This window comes from Heptranchias perlo, chromosome 29, assembly GCF_035084215.1.
Source record: "Heptranchias perlo isolate sHepPer1 chromosome 29, sHepPer1.hap1, whole genome shotgun sequence".
NCBI lineage: Eukaryota > Metazoa > Chordata > Chondrichthyes > Hexanchiformes > Hexanchidae > Heptranchias > Heptranchias perlo.
This window is the reverse complement of record NC_090353.1, coordinates 38,360,661-38,381,759: the sequence shown is the minus strand read 5'-3', so window position 1 is coordinate 38,381,759 and position 21,099 is coordinate 38,360,661. Positions and strand designations below refer to the sequence as shown.

Here is a 21,099-nt window from a genome sequence, read left to right as displayed (position 1 = left end):
GACAGAGACACTGACCGTGAGGGACAGAGACTCTGACCGTGAGGGACAGAGACTCTGACCGTGAGGGACAGGGACTGACCGTGAGGGACAGGCACTGACCGTGAGGGAAAGAGACTCTGACCGTGAGGGACAGGCACTGACCGTGAGGGACAGAGACTCTGACCGTGAGGGACAGGCACTGACCGTGAGGGACAGAGACTCTGACCGTGAGGGACAGGCACTGACCGTGAGGGACAGGGACTCTGACCGTTAGTCTCGTGTCATAATTTAACCCATGAACCTGCTGCTGGCGGGACTGAGCAATGAATAATTAATAAGGAGTGATGAATAATTAATAAGGAGTGATGAATAATTAATAAGGAGTGATGAATAATTAATAAGGAGTGATGAATATGTAATTAGCATAACCCCGCCCTGCCCTCGTGGCCCCGCCCCCACTGTATCCCCGCCCCCGCGGTGCCGCCTCCAGGTAAAATGGCGGAGTCCGGCGGCGGCGGTGGCGATTTTCCGGCCGAGCGGCGGAGCAGGTAAAGGCGAGGCCGAGGCCTGTGCAGCCCGGGGTCTGGGAACACACAGGCCGCACTGGGGGAGTGCGGGGTCCGCGCCTGGGAAACACAGAGGCGGGGACTCACTAGGCCTGAGCCGGGAGACAGGCCGAGGACGGGAGGGCGCGGATTTCAGGATGTGTCAAAACCCCGGGGAGCGGGAGAAGCCTCGGCTGCCGGAGATGAGAGGCCCGGAGGGGTCAACCGGCGCCCTGCCCTCCGTCCCGGGGGTCAGGAGGGGTCAGCCGGCTCCTGCCCTCCGTCCCGGGGGTCAGGAGGGGTCAACCGGCGCCCTGCCCTCCGTCCCGGGGGTCAGGAGGGGTCAACCGGCGCCCTGCCCTCCGTCCCGGGGGTCAGGAGGGGTCAGCCGGCGCCCTGCCCTCCGCCCCGGGGGTCAGGAGGGGTCAGCCGGCGCCCTGCCCTCCGCCCCGGGGGTCAGGAGGGGTCAGCCGGCTCCTGCCCTCCGTCCCGGGGGTCAGGAGGGGTCAGCCGGCGCCCTGCCCTCCGTCCCGGGGGTCAGGAGGGGTCAGCCGGCGCCCTGCCCTCCGCCCCGGGGGTCAGGAGGGGTCAGCCGGCTCCTGCCCTCCGTCCCGGGGGTCAGGAGGGGTCAGCCGGCTCCTGCCCTCCGTCCCGGGGGTCAGGAGGGGTCAGCCGGCGCCCTGCCCTCCGTCCCGGGGGTCAGGAGGGGTCAGCCGGCGCCCTGCCCTCCGTCCCGGGGGTCAGGAGGGGTCAGCCGGCGCCCTGCCCTCCGTCCCGGGGGTCAGGAGGGGTCAGCCGGCGCCCTGCCCTCCGTCCCGGGGGTCAGGAGGGGTCAGCCGGCGCCCTGCCCTCCGTCCCGGGGGTCAGGAGGGGTCAGCCGGCGCCCTGCCCTCCGTCCCGGGGGTCAGGAGGGGTCAGCCGGCGCCCTGCCCTCCGTCCCGGGGGTCAGGAGGGGTCAGCCGGCGCCCTGCCCTCCGTCCCGGGGGTCAGGAGGGGTCAGCCGGCGCCCTGCCCTCCGTCCCGGGGGTCAGGAGGGGTCAGCCGGCGCCCTGCCCTCCGTCCCGGGGGTCAGGAGGGGTCAGCCGGCGCCCTGCCCTCCGTCCCGGGGGTCAGGAGGGGTCAGCCGGCGCCCTGCCCTCCGTCCCGGGGGTCAGGAGGGGTCAGCCGGCGCCCTGCCCTCCGTCCCGGGGGTCAGGAGGGGTCAGCCGGCGCCCTGCCCTCCGTCCCGGGGGTCAGGAGGGGTCAGCCGGCGCCCTGCCCTCCGTCCCGGGGGTCAGGAGGGGTCAGCCGGCGCCCTGCCCTCCGTCCCGGGGGTCAGGAGGGGTCAGCCGGCGCCCTGCCCTCCGTCCCGGGGGTCAGGAGGGGTCAGCCGGCGCCCTGCCCTCCGTCCCGGGGGTCAGGAGGGGTCAGCCGGCGCCCTGCCCTCCGTCCCGGGGGTCAGGAGGGGTCAGCCGGCGCCCTGCCCTCCGTCCCGGGGGTCAGGAGGGGTCAGCCGGCGCCCTGCCCTCCGTCCCGGGGGTCAGGAGGGGTCAGCCGGCGCCCTGCCCTCCGTCCCGGGGGTCAGGAGGGGTCAGCCGGCGCCCTGCCCTCCGTCCCGGGGGTCAGGAGGGGTCAGCCGGCGCCCTGCCCTCCGTCCCGGGGGTCAGGAGGGGTCAGCCGGCGCCCTGCCCTCCGTCCCGGGGGTCAGGAGGGGTCAGCCGGCGCCCTGCCCTCCGTCCCGGGGGTCAGGAGGGGTCAGCCGGCGCCCTGCCCTCCGTCCCGGGGGTCAGGAGGGGTCAGCCGGCGCCCTGCCCTCCGTCCCGGGGGTCAGGAGGGGTCAGCCGGCGCCCTGCCCTCCGTCCCGGGGGTCAGGAGGGGTCAGCCGGCGCCCTGCCCTCCGTCCCGGGGGTCAGGAGGGGTCAGCCGGCGCCCTGCCCTCCGTCCCGGGGGTCAGGAGGGGTCAGCCGGCGCCCTGCCCTCCGTCCCGGGGGTCAGGAGGGGTCAGCCGGCGCCCTGCCCTCCGTCCCGGGGGTCAGGAGGGGTCAGCCGGCGCCCTGCCCTCCGTCCCGGGGGTCAGGAGGGGTCAGCCGGCGCCCTGCCCTCCGTCCCGGGGGTCAGGAGGGGTCAGCCGGCGCCCTGCCCTCCGTCCCGGGGGTCAGGAGGGGTCAGCCGGCGCCCTGCCCTCCGTCCCGGGGGTCAGGAGGGGTCAGCCGGCGCCCTGCCCTCCGTCCCGGGGGTCAGGAGGGGTCAGCCGGCGCCCTGCCCTCCGTCCCGGGGGTCAGGAGGGGTCAGCCGGCGCCCTGCCCTCCGTCCCGGGGGTCAGGAGGGGTCAGCCGGCGCCCTGCCCTCCGTCCCGGGGGTCAGGAGGGGTCAGCCGGCGCCCTGCCCTCCGTCCCGGGGGTCAGGAGGGGTCAGCCGGCGCCCTGCCCTCCGTCCCGGGGGTCAGGAGGGGTCAGCCGGCGCCCTGCCCTCCGTCCCGGGGGTCAGGAGGGGTCAGCCGGCGCCCTGCCCTCCGTCCCGGGGGTCAGGAGGGGTCAGCCGGCGCCCTGCCCTCCGTCCCGGGGGTCAGGAGGGGTCAGCCGGCGCCCTGCCCTCCGTCCCGGGGGTCAGGAGGGGTCAGCCGGCGCCCTGCCCTCCGTCCCGGGGGTCAGGAGGGGTCAGCCGGCGCCCTGCCCTCCGTCCCGGGGGTCAGGAGGGGTCAGCCGGCGCCCTGCCCTCCGTCCCGGGGGTCAGGAGGGGTCAGCCGGCGCCTGCCCTCCGCCCCGGGGGTCAGGAGGGGTCAGCCGGCGCCCTGCCCTCCGCGCCGGGGGTCAGGAGGGGTCAGCCGGCGCCCTGCCCTCCGCGCCGGGGGTCAGGAAGGGTCAGCCAGCGCCCTGCCCTCCGCTCGGGGGGTCAGGAGGGGTCAGCCAGCGCCCTGCCCTCCGCGCGGGGGGTCAGGAGGGGTCAGCCAGCGCCCTGCCCTCCGCGCCGGGGGTCAGGAGGGGTCAGCCAGCGCCCTGCCCTCCGCGCCGGGGGTCAGGAGGGGTCAGCCAGCGCCCTGCCCTCCGCGCCGGGGGTCAGGTGGGGTCAGCCAGCACCCTGACTCCCGCACTCCAGTTGCCCCCAGTTCAGCTCGTTATCTTCACTTCCCTCCATGACCTCTGCAACCCCCTCCTGCCCAACAACAACTTGCATTTATACAATATCTTTAACATAGTAAAACGTCCCAAGGCTCTTCACAGGAGCGATTATCAAACAAAATTTGACATCGAGCCACATAAAGAGATATTAGGACAGGTGACCAAAAACTTGGTCGAAGAGGTAGGTTTTAAGGAGCGTCTTAAAGGAGGAGAGCGGGAGAGAGACAGAGGGGTTTAGAGAGGGAATTCCAGAGCTTCGGGCCTGGGCAGCTGAAGGCACGGCCGCCAATTGTGGAGCGATTAAAATTGGGGATGCGCAAGAGGCCAGAATTGGAGGAGTGCAGAAATCTCGGAGGGTTGTAGGGCTGGAGGAGGTTACAGAGATAGGGAGGGGCGAGGCCATGGGGGGATTTGAAAACTAGGATGTCCTCACTCATAGCCTCTGCACATCCAAAGCTGTACTGCTGCACATTTCTCCTCAGCCCTTTGTACCATCCATGCCAGAACCTTCAGCCATCTTGTCTCCCCAGTCTGGAACTCCCTCCTTAAAGCTCTCCATGTTGCTACATCCCTCCCCCATCGTAAAAAACCTCTTCTATACCCAGCTCTTAGTCCAAGCTGTCAGCGCTCTGCAGCTCCTCTCCTCGTGACCTTTGATTCCCAGTTCTGAAGTGATATGGAGTGTTTGTTGTATAAACATTGTATGTTCTGGAGCTGGTATCGTGGTGAGAGATACATCGGGTCTTATCCCACAGACAGACCCGAGAGGACTTGAATATCAGTGAAGATCAACAGATAAAAGTCACAATCTGCCACAGTATAAACTCCAGAAACTGCTGGAATCAGGCTAGCTCAGTACTGGTGATGTCTGCATTCAGAAACTGTCCATCTTCAACACGAATCCACTGCATCACAGAAAACACGGTGAAACTGTGAGGTACTGAGACCCAGCCAGCCAATTCTCCGCTCAGAGAAATAATCAAACTTTACAGACAGGAAACAGGGCATGTTTCAGATCAAATATCAGCAGAAAAGGAGTAAAATACTCCTTTTTCTGTACTGCATATGGGGAATGTTATCAGGAGTAAAGGGGTACAATGCTCCTTTTCCTGAAAGCCTGGGAGGCGTGGAGGGTAAGCCTTTGCTGAATCCAGTGCGGTACCTGGAACCTGCCCCCAGAGCCCAAAACCTATCGACCTCAGCCTTGAATAGTCAAACAGCTTGCCAGCCGCCTCTGTCTAGGGAGGGGCTCACAGATGAAGGGTGGTCACTATGGTGGAGTACCTGAAGGGCAGCCAGTGCCCTTGGAGCCCGAACCCTAGCGAGAGTCATCGCCCGCACAACAGGCTAGGAGAAGTAAATCCTCATTAATGAAAGGTGGAACAAGGTCACCTGATTAATTCCATTTAAACTTGGCCTCGGGCGGTTAACCAGTTGCTGTTTGTCTCCTCGCAGCATGGCTGATAAGAACAGTGTCCTGCGGCACACGTTCTCAGCACCGGGGCACAGTACCACGCTCCTCCAAGGCCTGTCTGCACTCCGAGCCCAGCACCAGCTGTTGGATGTCGCACTGATGGTGAATGCGGTGATATTCCGAGTACACCGGGCTGTCCTGGCTGCCTGCAGTGACTATTTCCGGTGAGTCGGCCACTTCACTTTTAGTTGCAGTTTTTTTTTATATGTTGTTTAGTGCCTGTTCACACTTACCTGACAGCTCCACGCCTGTTCACACTTATCTGACAGCTCCATACCTGTTCACACTTATTTGACAGCTCCATCCCTGAGCAGAACCTCCCCCCATCCCCGGTCTGGACTCACTGATAATCTTCGAGTATTAGGTAAAGGCCACAGTTCAAATTGTGCAGTTCAACTCTTCCTGAGAGAGCTGTCCCACTGCCTGCAGCGCTCGCTGCCTGTGTCTCAATTCTCTGACACGCAGATACATAATCCCCACTGTCAGACTGTCAGGTAGACTCACTGGGATGGGTATTTTGTTTTTTATTTATTCGTGGGATGTGGGCAAGGCCAGATTTATTGCCTTGAGAAGGTGCTGGGCCTTCTTCAAGTGCTGCTGTCCATGTGGTGATGGTGTCAGATGGGGGATTCCAGGATTCTGACCAAGTGACGATGAAGGAACTTGTCCAATGCACGTCACTGCTCCTTTTGCCCTTCTCAGAGGTGGAGATCACGGGAGGGAGGTGCTGTCGCAGTAACTTTGGTGAGTTTCTGCAGTGCCTCCTGGGCTCTCCTGGGATGAGAGTGTTCTCCTATGAGGAGAGATTGAGGAGAATGGGATTATATTCTCTGGAGTTTAGGAGAATGAGAGGTGATCTCATTGAAACGTATAAAATTCTTAGAGGGCTTGACAGGGTAGATGCTGAGAGGCTGTTTCCCCTGGCTGGAGAGATTAGAACTATGGGACATAACATAGAAACATAGAAAATAGGAACAAGAGTAGGCCATTCGGCCCTTCGGGCCTGCTCCGCCATTCAAAATGATCAGGGCTGATCGTCTAACTCAGTACCCTGTTCCCGCTTTTTCCCCATATCCCTTGATCCCTTTAGCATTAAGAAATATATCTATCTCCTTCTTGAATACACCTAATGACTTGGCCTCCACTGCCTTCTGTGGTAGAGAATTCCACAGGTTCACCACCCTCTGAGTGAACAAATTTCTCCTCATCTCGGTTCTAAATGGCATACCCCGTATCCTGAGACTGTGACCCCTGGTTCTGGACTCCCCAGCCATTGGGAACATCCTCCCTGCATCTAGTCTGTCTAGTCCTGTTAGAATTTTATATGTTTCGAAGAGATCACCTCTCATTCTTCTAAACTCTAGTGAATATAGGCCTAGTCAACCCAATCTCTCCTCATAGGTCAGTCCTGCCATCCCAGGAATCAGTCTGGTAAACCTTTGTTGCTCTCCCTCCACAGCAAGGACATCCTTCCTTAGATAAGGAGACCAAAACTGCACACAATACTCCAGATGTGGTCTCACCAAGGCCCTGTATAACTGCAATAAGACATCCCTGTCCCTGTACTCAAATCCTCTTGCAATGAAGGCCAACATACCATTCGCCTTCCTAACTGCTTGCTGCACCTGAATGCTCGCTTTCAGCGACTGGTGTACAAGGACACCCAGGTCTCGTTGCACCTCCCCTTTTCCCAATTTATCACCATTCAGATAATAATCTGCCTTTCTGTTTTTACAACCAAAGTGGATAACCTCACATTCATCCACATTATACTGCATCTGCCATGTTCTTGCCCACTCACCCAACTTGTCTAAATCACATTGGAGCCTCTTTGCATCCTCCTCACAGCTCACATTCCACCCCAGCTTTGTGTCCTCTGCAAACTTGGACCCATTTATTCCTACTCTCTGTTTCCTGTCTGTCAACCAATTCTCAATCCATGCCAGTATATTCCCCCCAATCCCATGTGCTTTAATTTTGCACACTAACCTCTTGTGTGGGACTTTATCAAAAACCTTCTGAAAATCCAAATACACCACATCCACTGGTTCTCTCCTATCCTACTAGTTACATCCTCAGAAAACTCCAGTAGATTTGTTAAGCATGATTTCCCTTTCATAAACCCATGCTGACTTTGTCCACCCCCGTTAATGCCTTCCAAATGTTCTGTTATCACATCTTTTATAATAGACTCGAGCATTTTTCCCACTACTAATGTAAGGCTAACTGGTCTGTAATTCCCTGTTTTTTCTCCCTCCTTTTTTAAATAGTGGGGTCCATTTGCCACCCTCCAATCTGTAGGAACTGTTCCAGAGTCTATAGAATCTTGGAAGAGAAAAAAGACAACAACCCCTCAGTACTGCACTGAGAGTCAGCTTAAATTTTCTGCTCAAGTCCCTGGAGTGGGACTTGAACCTACAACCTTCTGAGTAAGAGACAAGAGTGCTGCCCACTGAGCCACAGTTAATACAAACTGCACTTGCTCCTTCGAGCTGGATAGTCTCAGGGTAAGGATTGGGCCATTTAGGACTGAGATGAGGAGGAATTTCTTCACTCAGAGGGTTGTGAATCTTTGGAATTCTCTACCCCAGAGGGCTGTAGATGCTCAGTCATTGAGTATAATCAAGACTGAGAGCGATAGATTTTTGGACATTAAGGGAACCTAGGGATAACGGGATAGGGCAGGAAAGTGGAGTTGAGGTCGAAGACCAGCCGTGATCTTATTGAATAATGGAGCAGGCTCGAGGGGCCGTATGGCCTACTCCTGCTCCTATTTCTTATGTTCTTTCAGTACGGACTGCAGCCACACTACGCTGGTGGTGGAGAGAGTGGATATTGAGTCCTATGATAGGAGACAGAGCAGTCTGTTTGATTGACACCCTGAGTGTTGTGCTGTTATACCCACTCTGTCAATATTGCATCGCACTCCTAACACAGAAATATAGAAATAAATATAAATTAGAACACAGAAACAGGCCATTCGGCCCAACCAGTCCGTGCCAGCATTTCCCCTCGTGAGAATATAGTTCTAGTCACGTTTACCCGCCCTGTTCCCCTTTTCCTTCACCCACCTCTCCAATCCATTCTTGAACATTGACACGGTTTCTGCCTCAAACACTAACCCTGGAAGAGAATCCACAGCCTCACAACTCTCTGTTTGAAGGAGTTTCTCCTGCTCTCCGTTCTAAATCTCGCATTTAAACTTGTGTCTCTGGCCCCTCGTTCTAGACCCTCAAACACTGGGAACAGCCCGATTCTATCCCATCCCATCCTTTCATTATTTTAAACATTTCTCTCACATCGACCTGTAATCTGTGTTGTCCTCATGAAAAAAGCCTCCAATTTTGAGTCAGTCTTTTTGTTTTTGTTTTTGTTCACAGTCCCAGCTCAAGCTTTGTAGATGGTAGAGAGGGTTGGAGGGGTCAGGAGGTGAGCCACTTGTCGCAGAGTGCCCAGCCCCCGCTCTGTTCTTGTAACCATGGAGTTGATATGATTAGTCCCAGTTACACCACTGGTCATTGGTGACCTAAGAAATTGATTGTTGAGGAAACGGTGACGGTGTGGGGGGGGCTCGGTGACGGTGTGGGGGGGGCTCGGTGACGGTGTGGGGGGGGCTCGGTGACGGTGTGGGGGGGGCTCGGTGACGGTGTGGGGGGGGCTCGGTGACGGTGTGGGGGGGGCTCGGTGACGGTGTGGGGATGGCTCGGTGACGGTGTGGGGGGGGCTCGGTGACGGTGTGGGGGGGCTCGGTGACGGTGTGGGGGGGGCTCGGTGACGGTGTGGGGGGGGCTCGGTGACGGTGTGGGGGGGGCTCGGTGACGGTGTGGGGGGGGCTCGGTGACGGTGTGGGGGGGGCTCGGTGACGGTGTGGGGGGGGCTCGGTGACGGTGTGGGGGGGGCTCGGTGACGGTGTGGGGGGGGCTCGGTGACGGTGTGGGGGGGGCTCGGTGACGGTGTGGGGGGGGCTCGGTGACGGTGTGGGGGGGGCTCGGTGACGGTGTGGGGGGGGCTCGGTGACGGTGTGGGGGGGGCTCGGTGACGGTGTGGGGGGGGCTCGGTGACGGTGTGGGGGGGGCTCGGTGACGGTGTGGGGGGGGCTCGGTGACGGTGTGGGGGGGGCTCGGTGACGGTGTGGGGGGGCTCGGTGACGGTGTGGGGGGGGCTCGGTGATGAGGTTGGGGGGGCTCGGTGACGGTGTGGGGATGGCTCGGTGACGGTGTGGGGGCTCAATGATGGTTTGCTGTTGATGGTTAACCGGGTGGGGGGGGCTTGCAGATTGTTCTGCATTTTCTTGTGTTCTGGGCCGCAGAGGCTTGAGGCCTGGTGCACACACAGTACAAATTGCACAAGTCTGTACGCTGGAGCTGGGAATCGCAGATTGGAGCCAATGTTCTAAATCTCTCGCATTTAAACTTGTATCTCTGGCCCCTTGTTCCAGACCCTCAACTACTGGAAACAGTAGTTGTCCCGATGATGAGCCCGGCTCCAGAGGCTCAGCTTCAGATCGGAGGGGACACTGGCGTGGCCCGCGGCCCCCGCTCTGGGGCACCGGCGCGGCCCCCGCTCTGGGGCACCGGCGCGGCCCCCGCTCTGGGGCACCGGCGCGGCCCCCGCTCTGGGGCACCGGCGCGGCCCCCGCTCTGGGGCACCGGCGCGGCCCCCGCTCTCCGAGGAAGGCATGTTGTATTGCTAATCTGTGGAGTGCCAGCTCCTGCAGCACTAACTCCACGCCAGCTGTCACCATATAGGGCCTGAGTTGTCAGTCACTCTGACACCCACCCACAGACTTGTATCTGAGCCGTGGGGTTCCTTTCCCATCAATTTAATCCCCACTTCTGGGTCCTTTTCACTTTTACCCTCGGCTAACGGGTTAAGATACCGTCTGCGATTTTTGAAAAGTTTTCAGAATTTTTGTCCCGCTATTCTGCCACTTATCTTTAATGATTCCCATCTCTTTAAATTTCAACAAACGTAATATTTTGCTCCAAGTGTAACATGTTTGGGAGGAACTGGTGACTTTGGACCTCTGGTTTCCAAAGCTCTCCACCACTGGGGGTTTCCTCACCTCATGTCTGGGTCTGTTGGAGACTAATTGATAGAGATTGATTGCTGGGATCAGTCAACAATTCCAGTATCATTGTATCGCACGACTACCAGGATGGTAGAAGGTGAACCAGGTGAACTGTGGTCTTTTCTCATCTATAGATTCCCAAGCTCCTGTGTCCCATTGGTATGTCGCCTCACTTGCTCACATCTGCACTTAGAGGTGTAGCAATGAGCTCAGGACATTGGCTGCAATCAGATCTCTTCCACTTGAGTCTGTCCAAAACCTGAATCTAACCATTTGGGTCTGAACTGTGCCTATGTTAGAAAATGCTGGCTGGTGTGTCAGACGGTAGATTCTGCTTACATATCACACTGGTGGAACATAGGAACAGGAGGAGGCCCCTCGAGCCTGTTCCACTGTTCAATTAGATCATGGCTGATCTGTATCTAGGCTCCATTTACCTGTCTTGGTTCCGTATCCCTTCATGCCCTTACCCAACAAAAATCTATCAATCTCAGGTTTGAAAGGTCCATTTGACTTCCAGCATCCACAGCCTTTTGGGGGAGAGAGTGTTCCAGGTTTCCACTATTTGAGTTTGCTGTAATTAAGGGCCTTTGACTTTGGATCAATTTCTGGACTGAGGGTCAAATACATTATTTTGGCTGGATCCTCTGGTCTCCCCAGGTGTGGGGGTTGACTTATTCCAGTGCTCTCCTGGCCGGCTTAATGTCTTGATTTTAAAATTCCTATCCATGTTTTCAAATCCCCCCATGGCCTCGCCCCTCCCTATCTCTGTAACCTCCTCCAGCCCTACAACCCTCCGAGATCTCTGCGCTCCTCCAATTCTGGCCTCTTGCGCATCCCCAATTTTAATCACTTCACCAAAGGCGGGTGTGCTTTCAGCTGCCTAGGCCCTAAGCTCTGGAATTCCCTCCCTGAACCCCTCTGTCTCTCTCCCTCTCTCTCCTCCTTTAAGACGATCCTTAAAACTTACCTCTTTGACCAAGCTTTTGGTCACCTGTCTTAATATCTCCTTATGTGACTCGGTGTCAAATTTTGTTTGATTACACTCCTGTGAAGCGCCTTGGGATATTTTACTATGTTACAGGTCCTATATAAATGGGTCAGTCTGTAAGGGTCTGTCTGACTGTGGGTTAGTCTGTGTGGGGTCTATGTGGGGGTCTGTCCGTGACAGTCCTCAACAATGGATTATAGAAGCTTTTTGGCCTTCGATTTTGATCGATCCTTTCGTTGCCCTGAGCAATAGCCGACAGGCAGCCCAGCATCCAACTCCAAATGGGAAATATCTCTGATGACTTATTTCTGTCATTTGTATAACTTTTGATCAGTCCGCTCGCCTGTATAGAGATACACCTGTTGTACCCACCTCATCACTTCCAGCAGGACATCTCGGAGGGTGGGGTTGAGTCAGCAGATTGGCTCCCACTATATTTTGCACCATATCCTGCTGGATTATTGCTGGCTGCCCAGCATAATTACAGTGGAAAATATAGCCTGGTGTCTGTTGGAAGTGAAATTGTTCTGCATCACTGGATACAAGTCAGGGCAGTTTAAATGTATATCAGCAAATATACATTCCTGAAGATACAGCCACTGATGTGAGTGAGACTGTGAGCAACGCCTGGGTCTCCGAGTGCTCCACTTCTTTACGTGACGTGTTTGCTGCTCACAGGGTGGAGTTAAACGTTAATCTGCTGTGTCGTGTGTTGTTGGGACAATGAGTTCCCTCTGAGATCTCTCAGGATGTGAGGAGCTTCCAGAGAAGGAAACCATAAGCAGCCAGTGCGCTGTCTGATCCCAGACTCTAATCCCGGCCACTGGTATTCGAGCAGCCAGTGCGCTGTCTGACCCTGGCCAGAGGTATTCAAGCAGCCAGTGCGCTGTCTGATCCCGGCCACTGGTATTCGAGCAGCCAGTGCGCTGTCTGATCCCGGCCACTGGTATTCGACCAGCCAGTGCGCTGTCTGATCCCGGCCCCTGGTATTCGAGCAGCCAGTGCGCTGTCTGACCCTGGCCACTGGTATTCGACCAACCAGTTCGCTGTCTGATCCCGGCCACTGGTATTCGAGCAGCCAGTGCGCTGTCTGATCCTGGCCACTGGTATTCGACCAGCCAGTGCGCTGTCTGATCCCGGCCACTGGTATTCGACCAGCCAGTGCACTGTCTGATCCCGGCCACTGGTATTCGAGCAGCCAGTGCGCTGTCTGATCCCGGCCACTGGTATTCGAGCAGCCAGTGCGCTGTCTGATCCTGGCCACTGGTATTCGACCAGCCAGTTCGGTCTGATCCCGGCCACTGGTATTCGAGCAGCCAGTGCGCTGTCTGATCCCAGCCACTGGTATTCGAGCAGCCAGTGCGCTGTCTGATCCCGGCCACTGGTATTCGAGCAGCCAGTGCGCTGTCTGATCCCGGCCACTGGTATTCGAGCAGCCAGTGCGCTGTCTGATCCCGGCCACTGGTATTCGAGCAGCCAGTGCGCTGTCTGATCCCGGCCACTGGTATTCGAGCAGCCAGTGCGCTGTCTGATCCCGGCCACTGGTATTCGAGCAGCCAGTGCGCTGTCTGATCCCGGCCACTGTCTGATCCCGGCCACTGGTATTCGAGCAGCCAGTGCGCTGTCTGATCCCGGCCACTGGTATTCGAGCAGCCAGTGCGCTGTCTGATCCCGGCCACTGGTATTCGAGCAGCCAGTGCGCTGTCTGATCCCGGCCACTGGTATTCGAGCAGCCAGTGCGCTGTCTGATCCCGGCCACTGGTATTCGAGCAGCCAGTGCGCTGTCTGATCCCGGCCACTGGTATTCGAGCAGCCAGTGCGCTGTCTGATCCCGGCCACTGGTATTCGACCAGCCAGTGCGCTGTCTGATCCCGGCCACTGGTATTCGAGCAGCCAGTGCGCTGTCTGATCCCGGCCACTGGTATTCGAGCAGCCAGTGCGCTGTCTGATCCCGGCCACTGGTATTCGAGCAGCCAGTGCGCTGTCTGATCCCGGCCACTGGTATTCGAGCAGCCAGTGCGCTGTCTGATCCCGGTCACCAAGCAGACTTATCCGATTGTTCACAAACAGCAGGAGAGAAATTGGTGGTTTTAATTTTTACTTTGGCATAGTCGGTGTATTTGGTAATTTGAGAGATCACCAGGTTCTGACAAAGCAAGTATATTTCTCGTATAAAAGTACGTTTTGAAGACTTGGATGAAGTTCTGATTTTTATTGTTTTAGGAAGAGAACAAACAGGAGAGGACATCACAGGTTTGGTTCGCCAGCTAGAGAGTGAGCTTGGAGCCAAGGTGGGGAATGCTGGAGGTGGTTGGTGCAGAGCATTGGAAAGCTCCGACTCAGTTTCAGCACCTTGTTTAGTATCAGTTTGAGGGCCTTGAATCACTCCAGATGTGGGAAGCAGGGCAAGCCTTTAACTCCAGTGGACACTCCGCTCTCCATGATCAGGGATTCATTCACTGCCTGGGACATAATGGGTCTAAGTTAGGGAAAATGTCAGGAATGTACAGTAATTCAAGCGCCCAGAACAGCAACTTACAATTCCATAGTGCCTCCAAAATAGAAAATATCCCAAGGAGCTTTACAGAGGACAGGGAATGAAATAGAGTAAGGAACGGGGCTTGGACAACTGAGGGAGGAGGTAAAGGTGGGTTTTGAGAAGGTTTTTCAAAGCAGAGTTCAAGAGAGTAGGATCGAGGCAGCAGAAAACTCTGCCTAGGGGCAGGGAGGGGAGGGGGAGAGTGCGAGGGGAGTGTGTGAAGGGCTCTTAACTTCAATGCATTGGAGGATAGGAAGTGATGACTGAGTGGACAGGACAAGGGCCGCAGAGGTTTGGACAAGATTGGTGTTTCTGAGGATAGGAGACTGGTGAGGAGGACATTGCAATAATCTGTGGGGGTGACCATAGCGGGGATGAAGGTTTCAGCAGCAGTGAGTGGGGGTTGGCAGAGGCAGGCAGTGGGGCAGAGGTGGAGATTCTAGTCAAGGGCTGTTGACAACGGATAGGTTGCGGGGTTTGGAATGTCATCTCGAGCGATGCCCAGGGAACGGAGCTTATAGCGGGGACTGAGAGTGGTGGTTTCAGTTTTCCCGATATTCAATTAGACTTGTTGTATGTGTGCTCTGACAGCTCTGGGGTAGAGCTAATGTTAGCCAGCATGTGGTGATGTGCGTGTGCCTGTGTATAGTAAGGCTTCCTCAGCATCTGAAGAGCTAATGTTTTAGGTGAAACCTTTCATCAGAAAGGGAGCCATCAGTTGAGGTGAGACTATTGAGCTCTCCTTCTATAATATCATCAGCCCCATGACTGGAGAGAAAACAGTGTTACAGAAATATTTCTAATCTTGTTTTGTCAGTAACTTGCAGTTGGCTTGGACAAACGGGCAGGAGGTGAAGAGCTGATGTTTTGTGTATTTTGAGCGCAGTGAATCCATTACTGTGGGGATCCCATTCTGCTGCTCAGTATCACTCCAGCTTCTCACTGAAACGATCGTGGCAAAAGGGATTTTTCATTTTTCCACATCCCCTCTCCCTCAGCACCTCTGGAACAGCCAGAGGCAGGAGACACATCCGGTCATGCTTAGTCCAGTGCGTTTAGCACTTGTTTTTCACTGAACTCCAGCCTCATTTACAGATAATCAGGCAGTCTGTCTTTTTCCCGGGTGTAGTTCCTAATCGAGGCAGCGGTGAGAATCAGCTGACCCTCGTCAGACTGAAGTCACTGGTACGGTTTCTCCTCCTTGCGGCCATTGATAGCAGGTGACCATCTGACCCCAAAGGAGAAAAATTAAAAACAAAGAAATGATGGATGGCAGAGCGTGTGAGGGGCCTTAAAAAGAAAGAAAGACTTGCATTTATGCAGTGCCTTTCATAGAATCATAGAAAGGTTACAGCACAGAAGGAGGCCATTCGGCCCATCGAGTCCGCGCCGGTTCTATGCAAGAGCAATCCAGCTAGTCCCACTCTCCCCCGCCCTATCCCCGTGGCCCTGCAAATTTTTTCCTTCCAAGTACTTATCCAGTTCCCTTTTGAAGGCCATGATTGGATTGAATCTGCCTCCACCACCCCCTCAGGCAGTGCATTCCAGATCCAAACCACTTTTTTAATATTTGTTCATGGGATGTGGGCGTCGCTGGCGAGGCCGGCATTTATTGCCCATCCCTAATTGCCCTTGAGAAGGTGGTGGTGAGCCGCCTTCTTGAACCGCTGCAGTCCGTGTGGTGAAAGTTCTCCCACAGTGCTGTTAGGAAGGGAGTTCCAGGATTTTGACCCAGCGACGATGAAGGAACGGCGATATATTTCCAAGTCGGGATGGTGTGTGACTTGGAGGGGAACGTGCAGGTGGTGTTGTTCCCGTGTGCCTGCTGCTCTTGACCTTCTAGGTGGTAGAGGTCGCTGGTTTGGGAGGTGCTGTCGAAGAAGCCTTGGCGAGTTGCTGCAGTGCATCCTGTGGATGGTACACACTGCAGCTACTGTGCGCTGGTGGTGGAGGGAGTGAATGTTTAGGGTGGTGGATGGGGTGCCACTCGCTGTGTCGAAAAAGTTTTTCCACATGTCACCTTTGGTTCTTTTGCCAATCACCATAAATCTATGTCCTCTGGTTCTTGACCCTTCCGCCAATGGGAACAGTTTCTCTCTATCCTGTCTAGACCCTTCATGGTTTTCAATACCTCTATCAAACCTCCTCGCAACCGTCTCTGTTCCAAGGAGAACAACTCTAGCTTCTCCAGTCTATCCACGTAACTAAAGTCCCTCATCCCTGGAATCATTCCAGTAAATCTCTTCTGCACCCTCTCTAAGGCCTTCACATTTTCCTTAAAGTGCGGTGCCCAGAACTGGACACAATACTCCAATTGTGGCCAAACCAGTGTTTTATAAAGGTTCATTATGAAACATGGAAAATAGGAGCAGGAGTAGGCCATTCGGCCCTTCAAGCTTGCTCTGCCATTCAATATGATCATGGCTGATCCTCTATCTCAATACCATATTCCCGCTCTCTCCCCATATCCCTTGATGCCTTTTGTGTCTAGAAATCTATCTATCTCCTTCTTAAATATATTCAGTGACTTGGCCTCCACAGCCTCCTGTGGTAGAGAATTCCACAGGTTCACCACCCTCAGTGAAGAAATTTCTCCTCATCTCGGTTCTAAATGTCCTACCCCGTATCCTGAGACTATGACCTCATGTTCTGGACTCCCCAGCCAGGGGAAACATCCTCCCTGCATCCAGTCTGTGTAGCCCTGTCAGAATTTTATACATTTCAGTGAGATCCCTTCTCATTCTTCTAAACTCGAGTGAATACAGGCCCCGTCTACCAAAACTCCTCGTACTGCCATCCCAGGGATCAGTCTGGTGAACCTTCGCTGCACTCCCTCTATGGCAAGTATATCCTTTCTTAGGTAAGGAGACCAAAACTGCACACAATACTCCAGGTGTGGTCTCACCAAGACCCTGTATAATTGCAGTAAGACATCCTTGCTCCTGTACTCAAATCCTCTTGCAATGAAGGCCAACATACCATTTGCCTTGCTAACTGCTTGCTGCACCTGCATGTTTGCTTTCAGTGACTGGTGTACAAGGACACCCAGGTCCCTTTGTACATCAACATTTCCCAATCTATCACCATTTAAATAATACTCTGCCTTTCTGTTTTTCCTTCCAAAGTGGATAACTTCACATTTATCCACATTATACTGCATCTGCCATGTATTTACCCACTCACTCAACTTGTCTAAATCGCCTTGAAGCCTCTTTGCATCCTCCTCACAACTCATGATCCCACCTAGTTTTGTGTCGTCAGCAAACTTGGAAATATTACATTTAGTTCCCTCATCCAAATCATTGATATATATTGTGAATAGCTGGGGCCCAAGCACTGATCCCTGCGGTACCCCACTAGTCACTGCCTGCCACCCTGAAAAAGACCCATTTATTCCTACTCTCTGTTTCCTGTCTGTTAACCAATTTTCAATCCATACTTCCCTACATTGTACTCTATGCCTCTATTTATAAAGCCCAGGATCCTGTATGCTTTTTTAATTGCTTTCTCAACCTGCACTGCCACCTTCAATAATTTGTGCACATATACCCCCAGGTCTCTGTTCCTGTACCCCTTTTAGAGATGTGCCCTCTAGTTATATTGCCTCTCTTCGTTCTTCCTGCCGAAATGTATCACCTCGCATTTTTCTACGTTAAATTTCATTTGCCTATATCCTCTTGAAGTCTATCACTATCCTCCTCACTGTTCACTACCCTTCCAAGTTTTGTGTCATCTGCAAATTTTGAAATTGTGCCCTGTACACCCAAGTCCAAGTCATTAATATATATCAAGAAAAGCAGTGGTCCCAGCACCGACCCCTGGGGAACACCCACTGTACACCTCCCTCCAGTCTGAAAAACAACCGTTCACCACTACTCTCTGTTTCCTGTCCCTTAACTAATTCTGTATCCATGTTGCTACTGCCCCCTTTATTCCATGGGCCGCAATCTTGATGATAAGCCTACCATGCAGCACTTTAACAAACGCCTTTTGAAAGTCCATCTACACCACATCAGCTGCATTGCCCTCATCAACCCTCTCTGTTACCTCATCAAAAAACTCTATCAGATTAGTTAAACACGATTTGTCTTTAACAAATCCATGCTGGCTTTCCCTAATCAATCTATACTCGTCCAAGTGACAGTTAATTCTGCCCTGGATTATCGTTTCTAAAAGTCCCCCCACCACTGAGGTTAAACTGTCTGGCCTATAGTTGCTGGGTTTATCCTTACACCCTTTTTTGAACAAGGGTTAGGGTTAGGATGTTTGAAAGATTATGGCCAGTACCTCCGCAATTTCTACCTTTACTCCCCTCAGCAACGTAAGATGCATCCCATCCGAACCGGGTGACTTACCTACTTTAAGTACAGCCAGCCTTTCTAGTACCTCTTCTTTATCAATTTTTAGCTCATCCAGTATCTCAACTATATCTTCCTTTACTGAGACTCTGGCAGCATCTTCATCCTTGGTAAAGACAGATGCAAAGTTCTCATTTAGTACCTCGGCCATCCCCTCTGCCTCCATGAGTTGATCTCCTTTGTGGTCTTTAATAGGCCCCACCCCTCCTCTTACTACCCGTTTACTGTTTACATGCCTGTGGAAGACTTTTGGATTCCCTTTTATGTTGGCCACCAGTCTATTCTCATACTCACTCTCTGCCCCTCTTATTTCCTTTTTCACTTCCCCTCTGAACTTTCTATATTCTGCCTGGTTCTCACTTGTGTTATCACATCTTCAGGACTTCCCAAAGAGCTTTACAGCCAGTGAGTACTTTTGAAGTGTAGTCACTGTTGTACTGTGGGAAATGCGGCAGCCAACTTGCGCACAACAGGATCCCACAAACAGCAATGTGATCATGACCAGGTAATCTATCTGTTTGGTTGATTCCTAGGGCAATGTTCACTGGGGGAATGCGGGAAGCAGGCCAGGATGTCATTGAGTTGAAGGGTGTGTCTGCCAAGGGCCTGAAGCACATCATTGATTTTGCCTACAGTGCTGAGGTGTCACTGGACCTGGACTGTATTGAGGATGTGCTGGGAGCTGCTGTCTTCCTTCAGATTGTGCCTGTGGTCGAATTGTGTGAGCAGTTCCTGAAGTCGGTCATGAGTGTGGAGACTTGCCTCAACATTGGGCAGATGGCTTCCACCTTCAGCCTCTCCTCCCTGAAGGAGTCAGTGGACAACTTCACCTTTGCTCATTTCCTGCAAATCGCAGAGGAGGACGATTTCCTTCATCTTCCCCTCGATCGACTCGTCTTCTTCTTGAAGAGCAACAAGCTGAAGAACTGCAGTGAGATCGACCTGTTCCGCACTGCCATCAAGTGGTTGCAGCACGATGATTCTCGGCGAGTTGGTGCCAGTCTGGTCCTCTGCCACATTCGCTTCCCCCTGATGAAATCCACTGAGCTGGTGGACAGTGTCCAGAAAGTGGGCATCATGGTGGAGGATGCCATGTGTCGCCACTACCTGCTCGAAGCCTTCAACTACCAGATCCTGCCATTCCGCCAGCACGAGATGCAGACTCCCCGCACTGCCATTCGCTCAGATATCATCTCCCTCATCACCTTTGGTGGCACGCCGTACACTGATAATGACCGGACAGTCAGCCGCAAAGTTTTTGTTCTCCCTGACGGGAATGTGCGTCAGTTCAAGGAGCTGTCGGAGATGGAGGTTGGATGCAGTCATGCCTGCATCGCGGTCTTGGACAACTTTGTGTATGTAGTGGGAGGCCAGCACCTACAGTACAGGAGTGGTGAAGGGGCTGTCGACATGTGTTTCCGCTACGACCCCCACTTGAACCACTGGCTGCGGATTCAGGCCATGCAGGAGCCTCGCATTCAGTTCCAGCTCAATGTGCTGCAGGGACTGCTGCTTGCCACCGGAGGACGGAATCGCTCAGGGAGTCTCTCGACAGTCGAGCGCTACTGCCCTCGAAAGAACGAATGGACTCACACTTGTCCCCTGAAACGCCGAACCTGGGGACACGCGGGCACATCGAACGGGGGCAAGCTCTACATCTCCGGGGGGTACGGGATCACGAGTGAAGATAAGAAAGCTCTTCACTGTTACAGTCCTGAAACTGATCTTTGGCAATTCAAAACACCGATGAATGAGCCACGGGTCCTTCACACAATGGTCAGTGCTAATGGCCGGATTTACGCGTTGGGAGGTCGCATGGATCACGTTGATCATTGTTTCGATGTCCTGGCTGTTGAATATTACATGCCCGAAACTGACCAGTGGACCAGCGTCAGTCCGATGCGGACTGGCCAATCCGAGGCAGGCTGCTGTGTGTTAGAGAGAAAGATTTATGTGGTGGGAGGTTATAATTGGCACTTGAACAATGTCACCAGTATCGTGCAGGTTTATAACATTGGGACCGATGAGTGGGAAAGAGACCTGCACTTTCCCGAATCCTTCGCAGGAATTGCCTGCACTCCTGTTGTTCTCCCACAGCACTCAGCACAGAGATGAGCAGAAAGCCCCTGCCCACAGGATGGGAGGGAGGAGGGAGGAGGAGGGTGAACTCACTGGCATCTCCGCCATCATTCATCCAACACTGTAAAGAGTCAGGAAAAAGAGCCGAGATTTAACAATCAGACAGAGGAGACCAGGACTGTCAGCACCTGCAGCTACTTTGCAGTTGGGGCCCTTGTTTGGTTGCAGGGCGGGGAAAGAGGATTGACCCCTGCACCAGCCTGTCCCTTCACTGATCCCTGCACCAGCCTGTCCCTTCACTGACCCTGTTTTATTTGCACCATGTCTAAGCTCACCAATTCCACCATGCTTCCAATCGCCAGAATAAATTCCCATTGTGCTGCTTATCAAATTACATCAGGCCCAAAGCAGCAGCCAATACAACGCTGCTAGCACAGACTGGGAACCGTGAATGGAAAGCCAAGCAAACCAGAATGTCATCCTGTGTGTAACACGCTCCAGCCTGTGAGTCGTCCTGTGTGCAACACGCTCCGGCCTGTGAGTCGTCCTGTGTGTAACACGCTCCGGCCTGTGAGTCGTCCTGTGTGTAACACGCTCCGGCCTGTGTGTAACACGCTCCGGCCTGTGTGTAACACGCTCCGGCCTGTGAGTCGTCCTGTGTGTAACACGCTCCGGCCTGTGAGTCGTCCTGTGTGTAACACGCTCCGGCCTGTGAGTCGTCCTGTGTGTAACACGCTCCGGCCTGTGAGTCGTCCTGTGTGTAACACGCTCCGGCCTGTGAGTCGTCCTGTGTGTAACACGCTCCGGCCTGTGTATAACCGTCTCCGGCCTTTAGTTATCGTGCGTGTAAAATGCTGTGGCCTGTATGTTATCCTGCGCATAACACGCTCCAGCCTGTGTGTTATCCTGCGCGTAACACGCTCCAGTCTCCGATGTCCTACTCGTTGGCTGCTGGAGTTGAAATC

The 21,099-nt window shown here is 54.9% G+C and overlaps 1 protein-coding gene across 3 annotated transcripts; it reads left to right on the top strand.

The window, feature by feature from the left end:
• Positions 1–445: 445 nt before the first annotated feature.
• Positions 446–21,093, top strand: klhl26 (kelch-like family member 26). Of its 3 annotated transcripts, none has more exons than XM_067968614.1 (3): positions 451–527; positions 5,078–5,260; positions 18,691–21,093. In XM_067968614.1, the coding sequence occupies exons 1-3, from the start codon at positions 475–477 to the stop codon at positions 20,168–20,170; spliced, it is 1,716 nt and encodes a 571-aa protein (XP_067824715.1). In that variant the 5' UTR covers positions 451–474; the 3' UTR covers positions 20,171–21,093. The 3 variants fall into 3 exon arrangements, with proteins under 3 accessions (XP_067824716.1, XP_067824715.1, XP_067824714.1); XM_067968613.1 differs by having other exon boundaries at positions 18,589–21,093; XM_067968615.1 differs by lacking the exon at positions 5,078–5,260 and having other exon boundaries at positions 446–527; positions 18,589–21,093.
• Positions 21,094–21,099: the final 6 nt, after the last annotated feature.

What these genes read in the sequence shown, in the direction of transcription:
- klhl26 (XM_067968613.1), top strand. Translation starts at nt 475, where the DNA reads ATGGCGGAGTCCGGCGGCGGCGGTGGCGATTTTCCGGCCGAGCGGCGG. An exon ending in CCGGCCGAGCGGCGGAGCAG is followed by an intron (nt 528 to 5,077) that starts GTAAAGGCGAGG and finishes GTCTCCTCGCAG; the next exon opens with CATGGCTGATAAGAACAGTG. An exon ending in GCCTGCAGTGACTATTTCCG is followed by an intron (nt 5,261 to 18,588) that starts GTGAGTCGGCCA and finishes GTTGATTCCTAG; the next exon opens with GGCAATGTTCACTGGGGGAA.